This window comes from Pongo abelii, chromosome 3, assembly GCF_028885655.2.
Source record: "Pongo abelii isolate AG06213 chromosome 3, NHGRI_mPonAbe1-v2.0_pri, whole genome shotgun sequence".
NCBI classification, from domain to species: Eukaryota; Metazoa; Chordata; class Mammalia; order Primates; family Hominidae; genus Pongo; species Pongo abelii.
In genome coordinates this window covers 95,935,923-95,957,618 of record NC_071988.2, presented here as the reverse complement: position 1 = coordinate 95,957,618, position 21,696 = coordinate 95,935,923, and the positions used below count along the sequence as shown (strand labels likewise).

General features: G+C 37.0%; 1 protein-coding gene across 1 annotated transcript in view; it reads left to right on the top strand.

The window, feature by feature from the left end:
* BTC (betacellulin) overlaps positions 1–19,432 on the top strand; it is a gene marked incomplete at its 5' end in the record, with an annotated part of 47,987 nt that extends 28,555 nt beyond the window's left edge. Inside the window, 4 exons of the mRNA XM_054554777.2 lie at positions 8,264–8,381; positions 13,529–13,675; positions 16,056–16,165; positions 17,529–19,432. Of these exons, the coding sequence (XP_054410752.1) occupies positions 8,264–8,381; positions 13,529–13,675; positions 16,056–16,164 (374 nt within the window). The remainder of the gene's footprint in view (positions 1–8,263; positions 8,382–13,528; positions 13,676–16,055; positions 16,166–17,528) is intronic.
* Between the last annotated feature and the right edge of the window lie 2,264 nt (positions 19,433–21,696).

The following is a 21,696-nucleotide window of genomic DNA, read 5'->3' as shown; positions in this document are numbered from 1 at the left end:
ACAGTGTAGAGGCTACAGTATATGATCTTTATTTTTATTTTTTTAATTCAAATACTCATTTTTGCATGATTTGCATAATTTTTAGCTTTTACATTTATCTCTAATTTTTCCTCTGGAGGATCACTGAGGAAGTAGTTACTTTTGTTCACCCACTCAAATCCATAATTTTCTCTGAATTAGTTGTAATTTCTTTTCTGAGACTTTGTCTGGGGACATTCCCAGATAATTATTTTTTGGTGTATTTTCTGCTTTCTTTAAAATTTATTATTATTATTTTTAATTGACACAATAATTATACATATTTATAGGATACAGTGGGCTATTTTGACACATGTATACAATGTGCAGTGACTAAATCAGGGTAATTAGCAAGTATCTATCACCTCAAACATTTATCATTTTTATGTGTTGAAAATATTCAAAATCTTCTCTTTTAGGTATTTCAAAATATGCAGTAAATTATTGTTAATTATAGTTACCCTACAGTGTTAGAGAACATTAGAACTTTATTTCTCCTATCTAACTATAATTTTGTATCCTTCAGCCAATCTCTGGCTGTCTCCCCACTTCCTCAGCATCCGTGAAAAGTGAAATTTATTAATCCCTGATTCTTTTTTTCTCACTATTGTTGTATGTTCCCTTTCTCTCCCATTCAAGAGGTTAAGCCTGCATTTATAGATCTTATATATTTTAGTAAAATTATTGTAAATATTGTAAATTATTTTACAATATTAAATGTAAATGTATTATTTACAGATAATAAATGTAAAAGCGGAAAACTATGCAAATAAGGCAAAAATGCGTATTTGAATTTTAAAAAATTAAAAATAGAGACCATATACTGTAGTCTCTACATGGGGCGAACTGGCTTATACACAATGAGAGATTAGGCCTGTGGCACACTACGACCACGCAGGATGCAACTTGTCACTGAGTTACAATAATTTTAAGAAAATATTATTTGTAAATTATTTTGGTAAAGTTATTGGCATAATTAAAATACAAATACATTAGTAATTTGGTGGAAGATCACTTTGCTTAAATATCACAATAATAATATAATGTCAAAAAATTATTTCGTGTTTTTCTGTATAGGATATAGAATTTTTTCTTGCAAATGGGCTTAAAAACATGGTTATACATTTTACTATTTGAGAAATATTATCTAGTGATGGCCAGAAAACAGACTTCAACATGGCTATGTGCTGGACAAACGTTGAGAAATCAATGAGAAACCAGAAATACAGAGCAAAAATGCTTAATTATTTCTGTGGTTTACTCTTCTTCTCCTAGTAGCCTATTAGAAAACAGAAAAAAAGCAAACAAAAAAATCTCAAGAACACGATTCCAGAGGTGTTGAAAATCAGTTGATTTGATTTTGAAAATTCTAATCAAGGATTGAGCTTCTTGAAATTTTTGTGGCATTGAGTAGTGTTATTTACGTTACCACTGTCCTTTCATATTATCAGGCTAAAATAACTGCATTACCTTAAAACATCAGGTAAAATTAATAGGTAGACTATGCTAAATATATTTGAGCTTGATCTCTTAGAGTCTAAGGTAGATGGGTCTACTCTTACATGATGTTCACAATAGCATTAATTATTTAAATCAATTTTCTTCCCCTTTCCACCCTCCTTCTCATTCTCCTTCCCTCTATTTTTTGTTTCCTTCCTTCCTTCAGCCCTCCTTTCCTTCCTTTATTTGGTGATTTATTTTATTATACTTTATTCCTTTGGGGTATAGCATCATCATCAACAACTACACTTTTAATAAAAAGATAGCATCCATCATCTATTTATCTCCTACTATGTGCCAAGGACTGTTCTGAGTGCTTTATGTATATAAATTCATTTAATCCTATGGGGTACCTACATTATTCCCTTTTTCAAATGAAGACACTGCAGCACAGAGAGGTAAAGTAATTTGTTCAAGATCATACAGTAAACAAAGTAGCCTGACATGAATTCAGAGACACCATCTCTCTAGAAAGTGTGTTGTTAATCACCGTGCTAAACTGCTTAGAATCACATGGGAAGATCAAAATGTGGAACATGTGAGAAAAATACTAAAAATAATAAGAATAACAATAATTTCCTGAAGGCAAAGTGCAAATGAGAACAGTAGGTTTTTGAAAATAAATAAATACAGTGCAGGAATAGATCTTCTGTACTGACTGTATCATTTTCTAACTTGGGTGATGCATTCATTCATCTTACTAATATTTATGAGCACCTACTATGCAGCAGGCTGTCATCCAGGTGTCAAGGATGCAAAAATGAACAGTGGTCAAATATAAAGTCAAAAAGGTAACAGAGAAGGAGAGGTAATGAGTAATGTATAATAGAGCCTTGCCAAGGAGTATAAGGCCTTCAGCTTTTTCTCTGAGTGAGTTTTAATGGCATTACTCTGGTTCGTGTATGCAGACTTGATAGTCAAGTGGGCAAAGGCAGAAGGAAAGAGACTAGTTAAAGGTGTCGTCATAGAAGCTATTTCCAGCCTGAGATGCTACTGGGCTCAGACCAGCGTAGTGGAGATTGTGAGGTTATTCTGCATATATTTTGAATGCAGCCAATAGGGTTTGTTGATGCATTGGATGTAGTGTGAGAGAAATAAGTCAAGATAATTCCAAGATTTTTGGCTGAAATAATAGAAGCATGGATATTATTTACTGAGATAAGGAAAGACCAAGTTTGAATGGGAAAATCAAATATTTTATTTTGAAAGTGTTAAGTTGAAATGCCAGTTAGATATCCAAGTGAAGATGTTAGTTGGACAGTTGGGAGTGAGGGATGATGTAAACTAGGATGTAAACTAAATTTAGAAATTGTTATCATAAAGATGTGTTTAGGACAGGAGTCTTGATGAGCTTACCCAGGAAGGAGAAGAGATGAAAGAGTACCCAGCCCTGCTCTATTTGCAAAATTTTAGAGGTCAAGGGAGGCGAGGAGGAGCCTGCAAAGGAGAATGAGCAACGGATTCATCATGGACACAAGAATTCTATAGCATGCATTCTTGGAAAACAAGAGAAAGATAAGTTTTCTTCCTGTCCCTTCATTTTCATTTGCCTCCAGCCATGAATATTTTTAAACATATGCAAAGATACCCATGCTTCAATACTGATACTTTTTTTTTTTCCTCCAAAGGGATTAAATGAAAAAGGGCAGCTCTGGATGAAGGCCCATTCCTATAAGCTCAGAAATGGTTGGCAGGGCCCTCCTAGTTAAAAGACATGCTAGGCCGGGCGCCTTGGCTCACGCCTGTAATCCCAGGACTTTGGGAGGCCGAGGTGGGTGGATCACGAGGTCAGGAGATCGAGACCATCCAGGCTAAAACGGTGAAACCCTGTCTCTACTAAAAATACAAAAAATTAGCTGGGCATGGTGGCGGGCGCCTGTAGTCCCAGCTACTCGGGAGGCTGAGGCAGGAGAATGGCGTGAACCCGGGAGGCGGAGCTTGCAGTGAGCCGAGATCGCGCCACTGCACTCCAGGCTGGGCGACAGAGAAAGACTCTGTCTCAAAAAAAAAAAAAGACGTGCTAATCTGTCCATATCATGCTACTGAACTCCTATATAAGCAAATTCTAGAGCTCAGAAAAAGTTAACATGTACCTCTGTGAGATGTAACGTCCCCTTTCACTTTTCTGTAGGAAATGTCATTGGATGTAAGACAAATGGGAATCCTCAATTTAAATAAATTTTCAAAGTTTGTATTTCTTCAAGGACACTGTGAATTTACATTCCCCTGACCAGAGATAGCTGGCAAGATAAAAACGAAAATTAACTTTAAATATCTAAAACTTTCTTCTTCACATTTTGGCCTAAGAAATTTGTAAAAGGAGTAAATCCCTACTGGGAAGATGCCTGGAAGCCAAGTAGTAAAATAATAAAGCTCTAGGCTCTAATTCCTATCTCTGTGGGAAGATGAATTTATAGTTGTTTTTCTTCCTCAGTCTCCTTGTTAAGACCTGTGAGACGTCTATTTCAAAGTTTAGCCTTTCCCTTTACATTTGTACATAGAGATTTAACTATGCATCTCACTACGGAGCTGGAGATATTATAAGGCTATAACCATTGTAATAGGTGTTACAAAAAAGCACTGTAATAACAGTTGTAGTATTGATTGCCCTTTGAGTTGACTTCAGCATACAGTAGCTGATATTAATGTCATCTACAAAATTATTAAATACATTTGAATGAACACTGTTAGAATAAATAAGCAAAGGTTTTATGAAAGATACACCTAACAGATCTACTCTGAAGACTTTTAGTCACAAAGGCATCACAAAGCCTCTTTTGTCTTGAGTACTAGAATCATATAGAGACTAAGGAACTATCCTATGTTTAATCAAAACATCCATCAAATTGAGGAAAATTCCATATGGAAACTAAGACATTTAGGTGTCTGCCGTATTCCTCCACTTTGGCTCAGCCCAAGGGAATCTAGTACATCTCATGTAACTACCCATATGACCCAAAGAGTATGACTACTTCTTGTCTAATTGCTGTATGATCTAAGAAAGATGTCCTTGCTTCTGATTCCTTTTGCAAACCCTTAGAGTTAGGTTTTTACATCCACTGACCTGCAGTAACCCTAAAGGTTTCCTTTTTTTTTTTTTTAACTTAAATGTCGTCTCTTTATTTATACTTTTTATCTCCATTAAAGTGACATTTATTTTAAAATATATTTTAAAATTATTTAATTGGTGTTTAGCATCTTTGTAATATAGAGTCCTGTGAAGAGATTGGTCTATATTACCTGTGGTGCCCATCCACTTATGAGATTGTGTTGCAGCCTGGCCCACTAGTGGATGTACTTTTCCAGTGAAATTCTCTGGGACAGAGGCATGTTTTGTTTTTGGAATTTGAGTTGGAAAAGCGTAATGTGGGAGGAAAAAGATCAATTGCGTCCCACCACCTCTAGGATCAGAGGGATATTTCTGGTTGCTACATTGCTACATTTTCAAGACTATGTCATTCACTTTAAAACAGAGAAACACGACACTTAGGACCAATCCCTCTTTTGTCATAGGGTTAACTTTTCCTTCTTCTTGATAAATATCTCTGGAATGGAAGGGTATATTCACCCTCCTGTGCCCTATATTATCAGGTCTCATGATGGGTAGAAAACACTGGGTTCCATAGTTCAATTTTTAGATAACTTGAACTTGATGAATACTGGATTATAAGGCACTGAAATTTTAGGTGCCGTTCAAAAAAAAAAGAATGCTGATAAGATTTCTCATTTTCACGAGGAAGAGACGATCCCATCTGGGTTTGTGTGTGTGTGTGTATTTATGTGCCTGTGTGGCAGTATGTGTGATTTATTTTTCTTTCAGGTTTTAAAGTTCCATAAAGAAATCGCTGGACATTTTCTGCCTGGTAGCATGGAAATGTTTTAAAATCTAAATAATGCTGGGAATATTTAAGAGCATGCTTACTTGGCAAAGGAGAGAGCTCTGTGAGCGATCAAAACAGGACCTGGCAAACATTTCCTTGGCATAGATTTGTGCTGCTTGGATGAACGAAGGCTGATCAAATCACTGCATTCAGCAGCTGCTGGTTAATTTGCTTTTTGGTATCATACTCTGCATGGTGTTTATCAAAAGTCTGGGTGCATTTAAAGGGGCACAGCAACTAGAGAAATAAGTAAAGTTTAGGATACATAGCCAAATGACTTTGATATTTAAAGGCAGGTATGCTTTGCAAATCTGGAAAGGTCTTTCCGGTTCCTACAAGATCTGTCATTAAGTCTTATGCCTCTTGAGTTAATCTCCTTGCCTTCTATCCCCTTCGCCCAGACTCACATTGCATGTGTCTGCCCTGGTTTTCTCTTTGCCTCCACTAAGAGCCCAGTCTATACTCTCCTATATAATATGGTGACAAAATGGTCCACAATTTAAAGTATTTTTGTGTATACCATTTAATTTCATCCATAGGAATCATCTTCAGCTCTCTCTTGCTTTGTGTTTCAAGTGTAAACACTTCAGCCTACTGACATCTGAGATTTCTTTCATTCGCAGCCATTCTTTGCTGTTCCCCTTCAGGACCCTTCCATTCCAGTGAAATCTGCCTCCCACTGCCTGCATTAGACCTGCATATTCTTGACTCTGTGCCTTTGCTCTTGACATTCTCCATAACTCAATTGCTTGTTCACTTCCTCTAAAATCTGCATTTTCCATACATTTCTCTTTGATTAGGTCAGCATTCTTCATACTTATATGAGATTGCTGTTAGAATTGCCAAGATTTTAAGATTCTGGGATTAACTCATTTACTGAGGAGATTACTGTCCCAGGAATTCTGCTATGGACTTCTACATATCCTTTTTATCTGCACCTCTCAACAGCCCTTCAATGTAGATGTTATCATGTCTATCTTACAGATGAAGAACAAAGGTTCAGACAGCCTAATCAGCTTGCCCAGACTCATACAGCTAACGAAAGGCAGAGCTGAAAATTAAACACAAATTTTCTTTCTCCGAATCCAGTGTTCTTTCCACTGTTTCCAGTGTACTAAAACTATTATCTGGTTATGATGGTTGTTTTTACTGGTTAATTGCTTATTCTTGTTTTTTATTTATTCTATTCTACCAATTTAAATAGTAAGATAGGGTATCCTTTATTTCTTTGATGTTTTCTAGTGCCTATTATAGAGCTCTGGAAATGGAAACACTCAACAAATGGAAGTTGACATCAATTGATTTGTCAAAATACAGAGGTCTTTGCCTTTGATACATTTTGCAGTTATTTCTGGAAGAAATTTCAGTCCTTCTGATGAGTCTCATTGGTTGACATGTATCAAGCAAATATCTGGCATGTAGTTCAAGCAGTCAGCATAGGTGGTTATCAAGTCACCAATCAAACCAGGTTAGCCAGTTCCTTAGTGAGATTCTGCCATCCCCTGAAAGTCTGCACTGTGACCTGGAATCACAGGAATTTGCAGTATTTAGATCATCCTAAGTCCTTTGAGATTCCTCTCTCTGGCGGCCTGGGGCAATTATATGTACCCTTTTCATAATATTAATTAAGATGTTTAGTAGTCATTGCTATTAATAAAATGATTATTCAATGTCATTGGGATGCCAGGTGCCATACCAAACCTAGCATGACATGCTCTTCTGACATGAACACGCTATGGTCCTCCTGGCTCCACAGACATCTGGATCCTGCAAGCTGTTGGTTATATGATGAACATGGAAAGTTTGACCCTGGGCTGGAGCTGGCTTGTTAGTTGTTTTCTGTTTTTTGTGGGTGTGGGCATTATGTCCCTTGTAAATTAACAGATGAAACAGCTAGTTAGTATTTCTGTTCTGTTTCTCTTGATTGTTATTTACTGAAATTTTACATGTTGGTGATGGGGAAATGGCTACATATTACTATTCTCAGTTGAAAAATTAGGCAATCAATTAGGCCTTTACCTAAAAGTGTAGGCAAGGAAGTCAGTTCAGGATTGAAATCCAGAGCATGAAGTTTTCAGTATTTTCCTCCTCCTTCAGAGCAGCAGAACGAATTTACGGGCCAAATGAGAGGTACAGTTGCCCACGGAGGCAGGTGTGACTTCTGGATGCATCAGGCTGAGAGTCGGTGACAGATACCTGGTGAGCAGCTGGCTCAACAAAATGCCAGAGTGTATGTGGCAGTCAAGAACATGGACTCAGCGGCAGACTGCCTGGGTTTGAGTCCCAGTTTTTCCATTTTCTATCTGTGTGATCTTGGAAGGTGACTTAGCCTCCATGTGTCGTGCTTTGTGCATCCATAAATTGGAGATTGGAATGGTGCTTACCTCACAAGGCTATTATGAACATTAAATGAATAATATACAAAAAGCAAACAGACCAGCATCTAGCACTCAGGAAATACTATGTAAATGTTTAAGTTAAACAACCAAAACCAAACCCCAAAAGCAACCAAACAAAAAACCTCTCTTCTCTAGCATGGCTCTGATAACTTTCATGGAATGAAAGCCTTCTCTCTTATTATACTTGTGTTTTACCCTTTAAATGACACTAAAGTTTCTGAAAGGTAGGTTGAAGTCAAATCTTAATTAAAGTAGGAAACATTCTCACCACAATCCCCATTGTCCAATCTCTAGAGCTATTTTGGAGTCACAAAAGTCTGACTTTTATCCCAGTGCAGAGAGAAAGCAAAATGAGAGACTGAAATATATTCTACAGAGAAACTTGCAGCAAGATAAGAAGGTGATTCTATTTACAAGTGAATATTTAAAGAGAGTTGATTTATTGAACTTTTTCTCATTTTCCAGCTACCACCACACAATCAAAGCGGAAAGGCCACTTCTCTAGGTGCCCCAAGCAATACAAGCATTACTGCATCAAAGGGAGATGCCGCTTCGTGGTGGCCGAGCAGACGCCCTCCTGTGTGTAAGTGGAGTGTCCTCAGCCAGCAAGCAAAAGGGTGCAGAATGGTGCCCGCCTGGGTCTTGCCAGGACTGGAAAGTGTGAGCTAACCATGCCATCTGTCTGAATACAGTTCTGCCTGGTCCTGCCCCCAGCCACTTGTTTAGGGGCCCACTCAGCAACTACTTATGGAGAAACTGACGCACACTTTCCTCCTGAAACATGAGTATGTGAGAGTCCAGCTCCACTTCCGGGCTGGGCAGTGTCCTCTGATTTCTTGCGCAAGCAGAACTGATTCTTTTTGGCTCAAATAATCCCCTGGGTGGTTCAAATGGAAATGAATTATTCTGGCAAGTGTTTGGTGGTTTATAGTTAGTGTAAATACGAGGAAATTCCTGCCAAATTAAGAACTATGTTTGTAGGTGTCAGTTAAGTGCAAGGAATTAGTCCTATTTATAAATAAGAGATTAGCGAAGCCTGTTTAGTATAGTGGGGAATTGGGAGAAAAGTTTTCTTTTCAACTCTTTGTATTTGAGCCTAGTTCAGTTTTACTCAGGCATACGCAAATTTCTTTTTGCATCTTTTAAATATGTGTTTTCTTCTAAAAAGATATCCCACTAATGTGCTTCCTGGGACCTTTCCTTAGAGAAGTGGGAGGTGATTCTTCAAGTGCAATTTTGACTTAAAATTCGTAGAATGTTTATGTTCTTCTGCACAGTTGCCCCAGTATATAAGTTTTCTTTCCATAAGTATCTCAGAAAAATGATTCCAAATCCTAATTTTGTGGAAACTTTAAGGGTCATGAACTTTTTAAAAATTTAGATATATTTAATTTAAAAAAGAAATATGCATGGATAATACATGGAGGCAGGTAACAATTGCTAATGTAAGAAAATAAGGAAGTGTGTGTGTGTGTGTGTGTGTGTGTGTGTGTGTGTGTTGAGGGGATAGATCTAATTTTTTAAAAAATTCATTTAATTGCTCCCTGGCTTGGAAGCACATATTGAATTTTAAAAATATTAATGATCTTTAACCCAATACATTTCCCTAATTGGTTCCTACGTCTGCAGATTTATTGTTCTTTGATATTTTTGTCCTCTAAAATGAAAACCACAGTGTGTAATCTACTTGCCTAAGATCAACACATAGATTGTTCCCTTCAATGTAAAGTTTAAACTCGTTTTCTTAGCCTTCATAGATCATCTGATCCTGGCTTAATTTTCTAGCTATATCTCACCATATTCCTAAGTGCTTTTCTAAAATTCTATATTTCATTTCATGATTTATTATATAAGCGCTTCTCGTAGCCCAGAAAGCTTATTCTTGCTGTGGTTTAAGATGCACTGCACTCATCATCTCCTTGTGGACCCCTTCACTGACTTCCTCCTTCTCAGGCATACACTCAGGTCTGAGTTAGATGTCCTTCCCCTGTGATCTAGCCACCTCTATGAAAGCTCTTATCCACTGGAGCATAACTGGTGGTTTCTTTAAATGTGCCTTCTGTGACAGTGAGCTCCTAGAGGGCAGGGCTCATGGCTTATTCATTTTTGTATTTCAGTGTCAAACACAGTCCTCAGAATTTACTAGGTGCACAAGAAATGACTGATGCCCGAACAAATAGTGCCCCTATTACAGTCCATCTAATGCTATACTAAATTTCCAGACCAAGGCCTTAATCTGAATGGAACATCTTCTTAGTAGAGGAATAATACACAGTCAATGGGAAGCAGAATATCATAGCAGACAGGGCACAGATTTTGGAGTCAGATAGGCCTAAAGTAAGATTTTGTTTTTGCCAATTATAAGCAGTGTTAACAATGGGTCAGTTACCTTTTCTGAGCCTCAGTTTTATCATCTGCAAGAGAGAGTAATAATACCGTCCAGTCAAGTGGTGAAGATAGCAAAATAATAAATGCGAAAACACTAATTGTGGTACCCAGCAAAGAGCAAGTGTTTCATAATTTTTAAAGTTCCAACTTTTTAAGAACATATTTAAGTGTGCCATAAATAAAAAGTTCCCACTTTTTAAGAACAATATATATATATATTTTTTTTTTGGAGAGAAGGTCTTGCTATATTGCCCAGGCTAGACTCAAACTCCTAGGCTAATGTGCCTCTCCTGCCTCATCCTCCCAAGAAGCTATGAGATGAGTGGTAGATAATCAACCTAGGACTGATGTTTCAGGTGATATAGCACAGATTCAGGCAAAACTCTCTTGCCATTGGTGATAACACTGTCTTGAGAAACCAGAAATATCTCCTTTTCTTGGGATCATGGGAGTTTGTGGGTTCTTGTTTTTACATGAAAAACCAAAGTGTGTTTCAAATAATGCAGATCTTCTCCTCTCAGTAATCTTCTCAGTATTTCCTTTGAAAAGGGACAGTTTGTTTCCAGATACATAATTTTTATTTATACATGCAGCACAGCACATTTACTATGCAGTTAAGAGCATGAACTTGAGAGCCAGACTGCCTGTTTGAATCCCCATTCCCTTAATTTCTCTGTGCATCAGTTTCTTCATCTATAAAATGGGGTTAATGATAGCACATACCTCAAAGGTGGTAATAAGGATCAAGTTAATATTTATAGATCTTTTACAACAGTTTCTGGTGGTTATTTCAGAATAGTGATCCCAATGCCCAATTCTGCATTGCCCTTAAGGATCATGAACATCTTTTAAAATTATTTTTGATTTTAAATAGTATAAGATGCTTATTAAATAAAAACCCACTTAGTCACCATTTAATAAAAAAACTTAGAATCTGCTCTCTTTGCCTCTTCTACATGAGAGATACACTCACTGAAAATAAACATCAGCTGATATGTTATTGGTTTGCTGAAGGGCAAAATAACATGAGAACCACTATAACCAGCTATGTTAAGGTTTGACCTTTTATCATGGATTCATTGGGGTACAACTTACAGGAAGTACTGCTTACTGAGAAATTCAATTAAAGCATTGTTAAGCCACCAATCCCACAGCATATAATTAGAAAAACATTCTAAAAGAGTAGAAAATAATTGCCATGCATTTTATGGGCAAAACTATTGTTTAAAAATACCACATGTAGCAAATTTGTTAGAGGAATATTTAAGCTAGTTGGAAAAGATTATATTTGTAAGATTTATTTCCAACCTTATAAAAACTCTGAAAAATCTCCCTCCTATACATGCAATTAAAGGTGATTCCCAGCCAGTCACGGTGGCTTGCGCCTGTAATCCCAGCATTTTGGGAAGCCGACGTGGGAGGATCACAAGGTCAAGAGATTGAGACCATCCTGGCTAACATGGTGAAACCCTGTCTGTACTAAAAATATAAGAATTAGCTGGGCATGGTGGCACGCGTGGTTTAGTCCCAGTTGCTCCGGAGGCTGAGGCAGGAGAATCTCTTGAACCCAGGAGGCGGAGGTTGCAGTGAACCGAAATTGCGCCACTGCACTCCAGCCTGGCTACAGAGCGAGACATTGTCTCAAAAAAAATAAAAATAAAAAAATAAAAGTGATTCCCCCATCCCTAGTTTTAGTCTTATGTATGACAGATTTTTGATATCTCAAGATATTTCTAAGCTCTCTTCCTGTAATTTTGACCTCAGAATGAAGATACTTAGCTATCTTGCAGGAAGCAATTTTCTTTCATTCATCCTTGGGTCCTTTTATAATAGATGCCTTTAGGTGTCTTTTCTCCTTTGCTTGCATTAAGCCTCACCTTTCAATTGATGGCTGTTACCGAGCTTGTTTTTTGTTTATTTGTTTTGAAGCACTGTCTCAGCTGCAATATTGGCATTAAGGGATCTCTTCACTTGAGAAATACAGGCTTTGTGAGGATTAACTGCCTTGGCTTTTGTCAAGCATAAACTATAGAACAGCCCAGCCGTAAATCCTTTCTTAAAGGAAAATGGGGTTGCACATAAGTTTTCTAAGGAGCAGAATGTAATCTTTTTGACGTTTGAATAATTATGTATATGACCAGTATCACTTTGTGTTTTAACTTCATTTCAAGCATTCTTTTAAGGAAAATATTTATTAATATTTTCAATTACTATTTCCCTAATATTAATAAAGGAAAATGTTTATTAATACTAAGGTACTAAGGTTACAACAGATAATTTTGGTTAAAATGTCCCCAAACTTTTTATGTACCCTAATTCTCTGATGCAGTTCAGATAATTCTATGGGGAGTACTCAAATCACTGAGTTGTTAGCTCCCTTGGTGTTACTCAGACAAGCCCCAGCTTGGTCAAATGGATGCATAACTGTAATCTCAGATTTAGGACATCTGTTTATGTTAGATGTATCCTAAGGCAGATTGATAGAAAGCTGAGAGAATGAGGAAAATGAAGAGAGACTGTTGATTTCTGCTCATTCCCTTGAAGAAGGCCATGGAAAAAATGGAGGCCATTTAGGGGAGAGTGAAGGGAATGGTGAACAGATCTGCAAATGTGGTTTTAGGAATCAGATAAAGGAGCTAAAGAGGACAAGACCTATGTGTTTGCGGGGATGTAATGAAGGAGGCGGTGAATAGAAGAGTAATAGAAGGGCATGACCTAATCTGTGATGCCCTCAAGCAGTAGAACTAGAATCAATGGGTGGAATTTACAGTGGAGGAAAGAGGAAAGAAATTCTGTAGAAATAACACTTGTGGAACATTCTCTCTATCTAACGTTTATGGAATATTGTGTTATGAACTTTCACATGCATTAGCACATTTGATCATATAAAACCATACAATTTTTATATAATTTATAAGAGAGCATGGGAACATCGAAACTATTTGCGTTATCTTATGATGAAACGGGAAGTCCTAGGGATTTTTGAGTTCCTTGTCATGGAGGTATTTAAGCATTGGGAATGCTGTGGAGGGAATTTTATCCTCCTTTCCTTTTTGAATTCAGAGACTAAAATTTTAAAATACATTTTAGTTAATTGTCATCATCCTTGTGTATTTATATTAGACCTATTAATAATGTCTAATGATCAAGTGATGACAAGTATTCAGCAAAGCAAAAAAAATTGAAATTAGTGGTCAACAAAGTACTGCATCTTTTTTAAAAAAGGGAACTGTGTTCTTTATTAATTTCAAGTAATGAAAACTGTTAATTTCTTCAAAAAAGAAGTAGAGATTCTTAAAAGTCTTGCAAGTTTTACTTCCTTGCCCTCTTCTTATTTTATAGCTGTGATGAAGGCTACATTGGAGCAAGGTGTGAGAGAGTTGACTTGTTTTACCTAAGAGGAGACAGAGGACAGATTCTGGTGATTTGTTTGATAGCAGTTATGGTAGTTTTTATTATTTTGGTCATCGGTGTCTGCACATGCTGTCAGTAAGTATTTTTAAACTTAATTTTAAGTAAATCTGAGAAACAGTATTTGCTCATAGTTTTTCTTCTTTTCTTCCTCCCTCCATTCTCTTTTGCTTTTTCTTTGATTCAAATAAATCTACTTTTTGAGCTTTGCTATTATTGATATAGAAGTATTCATAATAAAACACATAATACATAATTTTTATCATTTACTTAATAAAATTGTTATAATTTAAAATAAAATTTGTATAGTAGGCTACATAAGACTTCTATTTTCTAAAACTGTACCATAACACAATAACATTGAAAGATAAAAACAAAATTTTTTTTTTTGCTTTGCCACATTAAAATAATAAACTTTATGTGTAAACCGTATTACTTTGTTTTTCCTTTTACTCTCTATTATATACCAGAACCTTGAAAATCAGGAAACATCCTGCTTTTTCTCTGAGACAGAGTGGTGCACAATTTTTATTTGTATTTATTTATTTATTTATTTATTTATTTATTTTGAGACAGAGTCTTACTCTTTTGCCCAGGCTGGAGGACAGTGGTGCAAACATAGCTCACTGCAGCCTCAAACTCCTGGGCTTAAGCGATCTTCACATCTCAGCCTCCTGAGTAGCGGGGAATACAAGTATGTGCCACCAAACCAGGCCTTTTTTTTTTTTTTTTTTTTTTTTTTGTAGAGACTGGCTCTCACTATGTTGTCCAGGCTGGTCTTGAACTCCTAGCCTCAAGTGATCCTCCCGCCTCAGCCTCTTGAGTAGCGGGATTACAGAAGTGAGCCACTGTACCTGGTCCTGGGACAATTCTTAATTAAATTAGTTTCTTTTTGGAAACTTTTTTTTTTTTTTTTTTTTTTTTTGCAGAGCAGGACTACCACGAAGTATGCTACTAAAAAAAAAAAAAAAACTATCATATTAAAGTGGTATCGTTTTGTCTTGAGAAGCTTGCCCAGATTCCTAAACTCTTGCATCTACCCTTCACTGTGGTCCACACATAAAGAGGGTTCTCGTGATTCCTTTCTTTGCAATGTGCTAGGGAAAAAAGCACTACCGTAAAGGCAGTCTTTGATTATTTATTTATTATTTATTTATTTATGTATTTTGAGACAGAGTCTTGCTCTGTTGCCCAGGCTGGAGTGCAATGGCATGATCTTGGCTCACTGCAACCTCTGCCTCCTGGGTTCAAGCAATTCTCCTACCTCAGCTTCCTGAGTAGATGGGATTACAAGCGCCAGCCACCACACCCAACTCATTTTTGTAGTTTTAGGAGAGATGGGGTTTCACCATGTACACCAGACTGGTAACTCCTGATCTCAAGTTGATCCACCTACCTCGGCCTCCCAAAGTGCTGGGATTACAGGCATGAGCCACTGCACCCAGCCAGAGTATTTGATTTTTGTCTCAGCTCCTCCATTATGTATCTTTGAGAATCTGGGCAAATTTCTTAACATCTATGAAATTTCATTTTCTGTAAAACAAGAGTGTTAAACCAAATAATCTGTCAGATACTTTCTAACTATAAAATTGAAAGATATATTTTTATTTTACCTACTTTAAGGTAGGAAGAAATATTATGCCAGGTTTAGGGCAGAGAATCAGTTGGGCAAAGCTGGGAAACGGCCTATTTTGTTATATCAACTTGGAGCTGCACTTTAGGAAAACAGGAATACAGTCTGGAATATCTAACACATTTCTTAATGTATCTAGAAGCTCAGTTAATATATCCAAACACTATGTCACTCTTGTTTTTCTTATGCCTGTTTCCAGTTTGTACTGTTTCTTGTACACTACATGTACACTACATAATACTCATTAGTCTATTTTGTAAAATAACTTGGCCTGAAAAATTTTCTTCTGCTAACTAAACTCCATCAATATAAGTGACATATTCTTTCTATTTAGATAACTATATTCTACCCACACTGTTGCCTGTTATACCTATCATCTGAACCTAGAGAAGGAGATGGGTTAAGAGAGAACCCTAATTTTTTTTTTTTTTTTTGAGACAGAGTCTCACTCTGTCGCCCAGGCTGGAGTGCAGTGGCGCAATCTCGGCTCACTGCAAGCTCCGCCTCCTGGGTTCACGCCATTCTCCTACCTCAGCCTCCTGAGTAGCTGGGACTAAAGGCGCCCGCCACCACATCCGGCTAATTTTTTGTATTTTTAGTAGAGACGGGGTTTCAGCGTGGTCTCGATCTCCTGACCTTGTGATCCACCCACCTCGGCCTCCCAAAGTGCTAGGATTACAGGCGTGAGCCACTGCGCCCAGCCTAGAACCCTAAATACTTTTTTTTTTTTTTTAAAGAAACCTGATCATAGGATCTCTTGATGGATAATTTTGTGTTCAAATGAACTACTAGGCCCATACTAATTTCTAACATGTATTTTCTAAGTCCTCTTCGGAAACATCGTAAAAGAAAGAAGAAAGAAGAAGAAATGGAAACTCTGGGTAAAGATATAACTCCTATCAATGAAGATATTGAAGAGACAAATATTGTTTAATGTAAGTGAGATAAACTTGCTGATAGAAAACTATTCAGGTGACATTTAACTGGTGAGATTGGGCTTACTTGCATCTAGTAAATCATTCATTAGAATTTGATTATATTTAAAAACATCTAAAAATAAATCAATGTTTTTTTCATAGAATCTGAAGCCAGATAAAATACTTCCTCATATCTTTTTTCTGCATGTTACCACAGAGATAGGCATTCTAATTCTGCATGGTTGTGGGGATATTTATGTAATTTTTTCTTTCTCATTTTTGGGCACAGGAAAGAGGTATTTTAACATAGACACTTCACATTGAAAGAAAATAACAATAGCAATAATAACTACATATATTGAGCATTTACCACAATGCCAAGCACTGTTATAAGCTCTTTAAATGTAGCATCAGTAAGGATTGTGCAGGAATCACAAATCTTCTCAGATGATCCAATAGGGAGATTTTAATGAAAGAACCATGGATCAAGGTTAAGAAAAGGTACACTGAGGCTCCCTGAGCTTGAGAATGGTTGGGAGCTGTTGCCCTTCCTCTATAGGAAGGGCCGAGGTAAATATTACCTTAGCATTCAGAGGCACATTGGAGGAGGGTCCCCTAGGCAGGAGCTGTGGTTGTGGAGGGAATAGCCACTGTCAGATATAAACAAGGACAGAGGGAGGAAATAGGGGAAGAAGTATTCCAGACTTTCTCTCCTTTTGCCTTCAGATCTTCAGCAGGTGCCTCCTACTAGCTAAACCCACCAGAAACCAGAGGGCAATGGAGCCCTGGTGATGGAATCTAAAGTGGTCAGTCTCCTGGAGACAGAGCAGGGCAGAGAAAGGCTCCAAGAAGGCACATGACACGTAACTAGCACAACAAAGCAGGATAGTTGTGGTTGTAATAACATAAAATCCAACTCAAACTGGCTTAAAATGAAGGCAACGTATTGGCTCACATGAATGGCAGTCCAGAGGTAAGGTGGGCTTCACACTTGTCAAACCAGAGGCTCACACATAAGGAAACAGATTATTTCTCTCTTTCTACTCACTGTTCTGAGTTGGCTTTCATCCTTGGTCAGTTCCTCTTAGGTCATAAGAAAGGCCAGTAGCAATTAGGGCTACAAGCTTCCTTGTTTACATCCAGTATGAGAGAGTAGTGTCTTTCCACAGCTCAGTTGTACAAAGAATCTCTTCCAGAAAATCCCAGCAGATTAATGGGGTTGGTAAATGCTTGATGAGAAATTATATGTGCTCCTAACTTATTACAAAAACAACATTACTGAATTGAAAACAAAATCACTGGCTCTGGATTTTTAAATTATTATTATTATTGCATAATCCATTTCTTTTAAGTGATGTGCTGTTATTTTCTTCATTCTCAGAGGCTATGAAGTTACCTCCAGGTTGGTGGCAAGCTGCAAAGTGCCTTGCTCATTTGAAAATGGACAGAATGTGTCTCAGGAAAACAGCTAGTAGACATGAATTTTAAATAATGTATTTACTTTTTATTTGCAACTTTAGTTTGTGTTGTTTATTTTTTTAATAAGAACGTTAATTATATGTATATTGTCTAGTAATTGGGAAAAAAGCAACTGGTTAGGTAGCAACAACAGAAGGCAAATTTCAATAAACTTTCACTTAAATATTGTCAACAGGATTACTAGCCAAACAAAAAAGAAAAGTAGAAAGGAGGTTAGGTCTTAGGAATTGAGTTAATAATAAAGCTACCATTTATCAAGCATTTACCTTGTGCTAATAAGTTTGAAATATATTATTTCATTTATTCTTTTCAGCAGTCCATGAGATAGCTATTATAATCCTCATTTCCTACATATGGAAACAGGGCCAAAGAAGTCAAGTCAAATAATCTAATCCAGATTTAGAGAGTTGGAGATTGGTAGAGATGGACTAGAAATCAAGATTTATCTAAATCAAAATCTATGCTCTTAACCATCATTTTTGTTAATCTGAATCAGTGCAACCTAACTCAATAATATAACCCAAGGTTTTATACTGAACTGTGTTTTGGTATGATTGTAAGATGTCAAGATCGTCTTCCTACAGGCACATAGAATGGGAAATCCTGGCCTATATTGCTGTTACCATCATGCTTTCTATAGAATTGACTTTTATTATGTTTCTTTGCTCCTTTATAAATTCTCAATGATGTGACTACATTTTTACATTATTAAAGCAAATAGATTGGCTCCATAACTAGGGAAATGAATAGAGATGGAAAAGTAAATGCTTGGCATTCCTTAAGCCCTGGGTAAGTGTTTATGCTCAATAAAATATAAATAATATTACTGAAAGAGGCTGTTTATACGGGAGTAATGGTCAGTGACATCACTGGAGAGACCAGGTAGGGACGGGTTGTGACCATATCCTCATTTATGTTCTTCTTGATGACAGCATATATGATTGCTCTCAGGTAAATTTTGATGCAGTAAATTCATGACCATAACATCTATTACTTGGGACCATCTTGCCAAGTGCTCCTTTACTCCATGGTATATTTAATAAACACTGCTTTAAACCTGGAAAAGTATAATCTACATTTAGTGAATATTTCATAGAATATTTAACTTTTTACATTGATTAAGTGGTTCACTTACAAAAGTTGATGAAAGATGCCCCCCAAATTGTGCCTATCGGCCAAGCAGCTTCTTTTTTGGAATCTTTGCAAATTTTACTTTGCAATGTAGGTTCCATAGTGAAGTGGAGAATTCAGACAAATGCTGAAATCGCATATTACCTTCTAGCATCTATGGTGTTTTGAGTGAAGCTGGGGCTGTACTTACATATGATACAGAAATAGCTCCCCTATCAGTAAAAGCTAAGCCAAACAACTGATAATTTTCAAAATCTACTTTTTCTCCTTATTTAATGATCATACTTGAAACACAATTATATCCAACTGATCCATGTTGTATATGCCTTATTTTCAAAAGTCTCATTTAAGCTCATTCATGCCCTTTCTTTTATGTAGTCTTCTTTGATAGGAAAGGAGCTTGGAATAAATATCCATTAGAGCTTTTAAAAACACAAAACATTGCTTTAATGTTTCTTTTTTCCTGGACTGAGTTTGGCTGACCAACAAAATCTCTCAAGCTGTTTTGTTTTGATCCTAAAATATCAATGGTGGCTCTCGAAATTTGGTAGATCTGATATCAAGAAAGAATTTCAAAGATTTTTATATCTTTTCAAAATGTATTTTATAGTTGCTTTGCATACACTAACTTTGTTTATGTAAACCGTCAATATTATCATGTAATAAAATAAATTTATTTTTAAAACAAAGTAAACATGTAGTTACTTGGGAATTTTTTATTTTACCATGAATTACTAATGAAAATAAATTTGAACACTATTGCTTTTAAACACCTCATGCTTTGTAAACCCTATCCATTAATGTACTTGAAAGAATCCATCCTGATCATGTGTTTTCTTTAGGAACTAAAGCATCTGGGAGTGTGTTGGACATCTGTGGGACTGTCTTCCCAATACCCTGGCCATATTTTTGAACTCCACCTCCAGCTGCATTTGATTGGTCTGAGGTGGGCACTTAATAAACTTGGGCCAATTAGAGTCATTCCCAGAGAAATTGGAAACTTGAACTGAAGTCAGTCTTCTTTGGGTTCTTGGGGTGAAAAAATATGCATTTTGAAGCTACTGGCAGTTACCTTTTGCTTCATATGGCACAGTAAAACAAAGGAATCTGGTCAGCATATAGCAAGAGAAGATTTAAGCAAACACTGAGTGAAAAACAGAGACAAGGCACAAATTTCCCGACAGAACATGAGTCCTGATTACAGGCATTCTCAAAGTTTAGCACCATTCCTGTCTATGGGCACGATGAGACATGTTAGTGTCTTCATAATAAATTCTTCGTTTGTCTTAAGCTAGTTCTGTTTGGGTTTCTGTAACCTGGAACCAAGATCCTGACCAACTCAGGTGCATCCTGAGATTGTGGACAATGGTTTCTTAAAGAGGAAATGACATCTTCTGTAAAACAAAATATCAAATTATTATTTTCAAATAGTGTCTTTTATCATATTAAATGAACATTTCCAGCCACAGCATTCTGTTTGCACCACACAGACATTCACGGGAGCATGGAGAGGGAGCAGCGAGTTCAGCAAGCATTGATTGGGCACCACTGTATTTCAGGTCCTGTTCCACCCACTGTGACAAATGCTAAGAAGGAATGACTCTTAGAAGTTTAGAGTTTCTAAGTGGGGGAAACAGCTACTCACTGAACATTTCAATGAAATTTGTTGCTCTGAGAGAAGCTCAAGGTATTAAGGAACAGAGAGGAGTGTCACTTAGCCCTGCTTAGTAAGAATCAGGGAAAGCTCCTGTAGGAAATTACATCTGAACTGATGATTGGCTCTGAGAAATAAAGGCCTCTGTCCCAAATCTTTGGTAAGCTCAAATATTTCTTTTTTCTTTTTTTTGGAGACAGAGTCTTGCTGTCCCCCACGCTGCAGTGCAGTGGCACCATCATAGCCTCAACCTCCCAGGCTCAAGCAATCCTTCCACTCAGCCTCCTGAGAAGCTGGGACCACAGGCATGTACCACCATGCCTGGCTTTTTTTTTTTTTTTTCCTTGAGACGGGGTCTTCCTATGTTGCCTGGGCTGGTCTTGAACTCCTGGACTCATCAAATATTTCTTAAGTCTTTGTCAAATTCTACTAAGTTCCTCTGAAAGCACCAGAAGTGGAGGGACCAGGAGGTGGTGCTTCAAGGGAACAAGTGAAGAGAAAGAATCAAGGCTTCATCCCTTGTTCCAGGCTGTTTTGGGCATAGCAGGGTAGAGCATGTGGGCACGTGAGCTGTGAGAGTAGATGTTTCTGGTCCCGATGACGCTATCTGATTAAGTGATGTCCTGAGGTGGCAGGGAGAGACTTTTATAGTTTCCTACAGTTAGTTATTGAGGGCTTTCCCATTGTCCACTTTATTTTATTGCCCATGGTAAAAGCAAGTCACATTGAGAGTGGAATAAAATGTTCCAGGTCAAATAACCTTATTTAGATAAGACCCTGTTTGTGCAATATTTTGTAAATGAAGTCCAGAACATATTTCAAAGCCCATGGCTTTAAGACCCAGCTATAGCTTTAATGAAATCTTCATTTGAGTATATTGTGAATGTACTTTGTTATGCCTAAACATATCGGGGCACTGCTTTCATTAATTAATTCATACAAAAATATTTATTAGGTTTCTGCTAAATGCCAAGTACCTTAGGTACTAGGGGTATACCACTTGCATAAAACAATTTGAAAAACCCTATGACCTCATGAAGCTTATCTTCTAGTGGATTTAATCTTTCATAGCATGGAATTTAAAACAAGACTTACCCAAGAAGTTATCTTATACTGAGGACATTGCCTCTAGACTTTAACTTAAACAAGTGTCTTGGAGCATAAAACTCAAGATGAACTCATGGAAGATCTCAGTATATCATAGGTTTGGCAGGTTTTCCTTGACTGAATAATTTTCATATTTTAATAATGACTATGTAGAACAAACAAAATATAACTATGCTTT